Consider the following 2939-nt stretch of genomic DNA (forward strand, 5'->3'; position numbering starts at 1 on the left):
ATTGACAGCATCTCCCCACCTGGCAAAAGAGCCCACACATCATGATATCCATGCCCTCCCTCTGTGAACGCTGCTGCTAGGAAACAGACACCGGAACTACTTTCTTCTACAAACTGGACTTGGTTGTCATTCCCAACACGCCGGGCTTGGTGGGGCCGCCTGAGTGCATGACAAACTAGTGCATGGGAGTAGCCTACAGCACGGAGCCCCGGCTTTAGATCACGACCAGCCCTCCTCTCCTCTCCTCTCCTCTCCTCTCCTCTCCTCCTCTCTCCATCCTCTCCTCTCCTCCGGCTATTCTCATCGCCATAGCCGCCTTGTGATGTGCGTTACGGCGTTACGCACGGAGAAGGACCGACCGCGCCATCGCGTCCGGTGATTTGATCCGCCTTCTGTCGGGAATACCTACCGCGTCGTCTCTCAACGAGGCAGGATGAGCAGCAAGGAGCTGCCGGTGGGCCAGTCTAGCCAGTATGTGGGGCCTTACCGGCTGGAGAAGACTCTCGGGAAGGGGCAGACAGGTAGGCATGGCGAGCAGAGCCTCCCCCCAGGCAGGCCAGCCCCCTCATACACGCAGGTACATTGTAATGATGATGAGCTAATGATGTAGGCTAATAATACTGGATCAAAGAAATGTGTCTGGAGCCTGCAAGGTGCATCAGACCAGGGGCGTTTCTAGGACATTGGGGGCTTAGCCCAGCCCTCTTTAGGGGGGAGCCCCCCCCCCCCCCCCTTGGAGTTTTTTTCCTACAGATAATTGCACAATTTTACAATTTTCAATCAATTTGAGATGAATAATGAACAACATCAGTGGTTCTCAAAGTGGGGTCCAGGGACCACCAGGGGCCCTTGAGAGGGTTCCAGGGAGTCAGCAGCACCACTGCTACGCACAGAGTTAAAACACTGTCAGCTGTGGGATGCTGTCTGGGGCCATGTGATTGATTCTCTCTCTCCCCCTCTCTCTCCCCTATCTCTCTCTCCCTCTCTCTCCCCCTCTCTCTCCCCCCCTCTCTCTCTCACTCCCTCTCTCTCTCTCTCTCCCCTATCTCCCCCCCCCCCCTCTCTCTCTCTCTCTCTCTCTCTCCCCCTATATCTCTCTCAGGACTGGTGAAGTTGGGTGTCCACTGTATAACAGGGCAGAAGGTGGCCATAAAGATAGTCAACAGAGAGAAGCTGTCTGAAACTGTTCTTATGAAGGTACAGTTGTGCAATCACATGATCACATGATCGATCAAATCTATCTATCTCTCTGTCTGTTTATCTATCTATCTATCTATCTATCTATCTATCTATCTATCATCTATCTATCTATCTATCTATCTATCTATCTATCTATCTATCTATCTATCTATCTATCATCTATCTATCTATCTATCTATCTATCTATCTATCTATCTATCTATCTATCTATCTATCTATCATCTATCTATCTATCTATCTATCTATCTATCTATCTATCTATCTGTCTGTCTGTCTATCTATCTCTCTATCTATCTATCTATCTATCTATCTATCTATCTATCTCTCTCTCTATCTATCTATCTATCTATCTATCTATCTATCTATCTATCTATCTATCTATCTCTCTATCTATCTATCTATCTATCTATCTATCTATCTATCTATCTATCTATCTATCTATCTATCTATCTATCTATCTATCTATCTATCTCTCTATCAGGTCCATAAATATGTGGACATTGACACAATATTCATCCTTTTGGCTCTGTACAGCATCACAATGGATTTGAAATGAAACACGATGTACTTTACAGACTTTCAGCTTTAATTTTGAGGGTATTTCCTGCACATCCAAATCAGGTGAAGGGTGTAGGAATTACAAGTGTTATACTGTATGTGGCCGGCCGCCCTTTTCAAGGTGATTGACTTGGCCATCGCAGAACATTCCACTTCTTTGCCTTAAAGAACTCTTGGGTTGCTTTCGCAGTACAGTACAGTCTGCACTTCAGTACAGTACAGTACGCACTTCGGGTCATTGTGAAGCACCGTCCAATGAGTTCTGAAGCATTTTGCCCCAAACACCGCAGTTCCATTGGCAGCCATACATACATGCCCACACCATGACACTACCACCTAGCTTCACTGATACATACATGCCCACACCATGACACTACCACCACCTAGCTTCACTGATACATGCCCACACCATGACACTACCACCACCTAGCTTCACTGATACATACATGCCCACACCATGACACTACCACCACCTAGCTTCACTCACTGATACATACATGCCCACACCATGACACTACCACCACCTAGCTTCACTGATACATACATGCACACACCATGACACTACCACCACCTAGCTTCACTGATACATACATGCCCACACCATGACACTACCACCACCTAGCTTCACTGATACATACATGCCCAGGCCATGACACTACCACCACCTAGCTTCACTGATACATACATGCCCACACCATGACACTACCACCACCTAGCTTCACTGATACATACATGCCCACACCATGACACTACCACCACCTAGCTTCACTGATACATACATGCCCACACCATGACACTACCACCACCTAGCTTCACTGATACATACATGCCCACACCATGACACTACCACCACCTAGCTTCACTGATACATACATGCCCACACCATGACACTACCACCACCTAGCTTCACTGATACATGCCCACACCATGACACTACCACCACCTAGCTTCACTGATACATACATGCCCACACCATGACACTACCACCACCTAGCTTCACTGATACATACATGCCCACACCATGACACTACCACCACCTAGCTTCACTGATACATGCCCACACCATGACACTACCACCACCTAGCTTCACTGACGAGGTGCTCTGCTTTGGAGCATGAGAAGTTCCTCCCGTTCTCCATACTCTTCTGTTCCATCATTCTGCTACACGTTGATCTTTGTGT

The 2939-nt window shown here is 47.5% G+C and overlaps 1 protein-coding gene across 2 annotated transcripts in view; it reads left to right on the forward strand.

The window, feature by feature from the left end:
* Positions 1–433: 433 nt before the first annotated feature.
* LOC310788030 (serine/threonine-protein kinase BRSK1-like) overlaps positions 434–2939 on the forward strand; it is a gene marked incomplete at both ends in the record, with an annotated part of 47384 nt that continues 44878 nt past the window's right edge. For both annotated transcript variants that reach the window (XM_083649501.1, XM_083649502.1), the window contains 2 exons: positions 434–521; positions 1103–1197. In XM_083649501.1, the coding sequence (XP_083505627.1) occupies positions 434–521; positions 1103–1197 (183 nt within the window). The remainder of the gene's footprint in view (positions 522–1102; positions 1198–2939) is intronic.

The sequence above is a fragment of the Poromitra crassiceps genome (assembly GCF_964638095.1).
Source record: "Poromitra crassiceps genome assembly, chromosome: 13".
Classification (NCBI taxonomy): Eukaryota; Metazoa; Chordata; class Actinopteri; order Beryciformes; family Melamphaidae; genus Poromitra; species Poromitra crassiceps.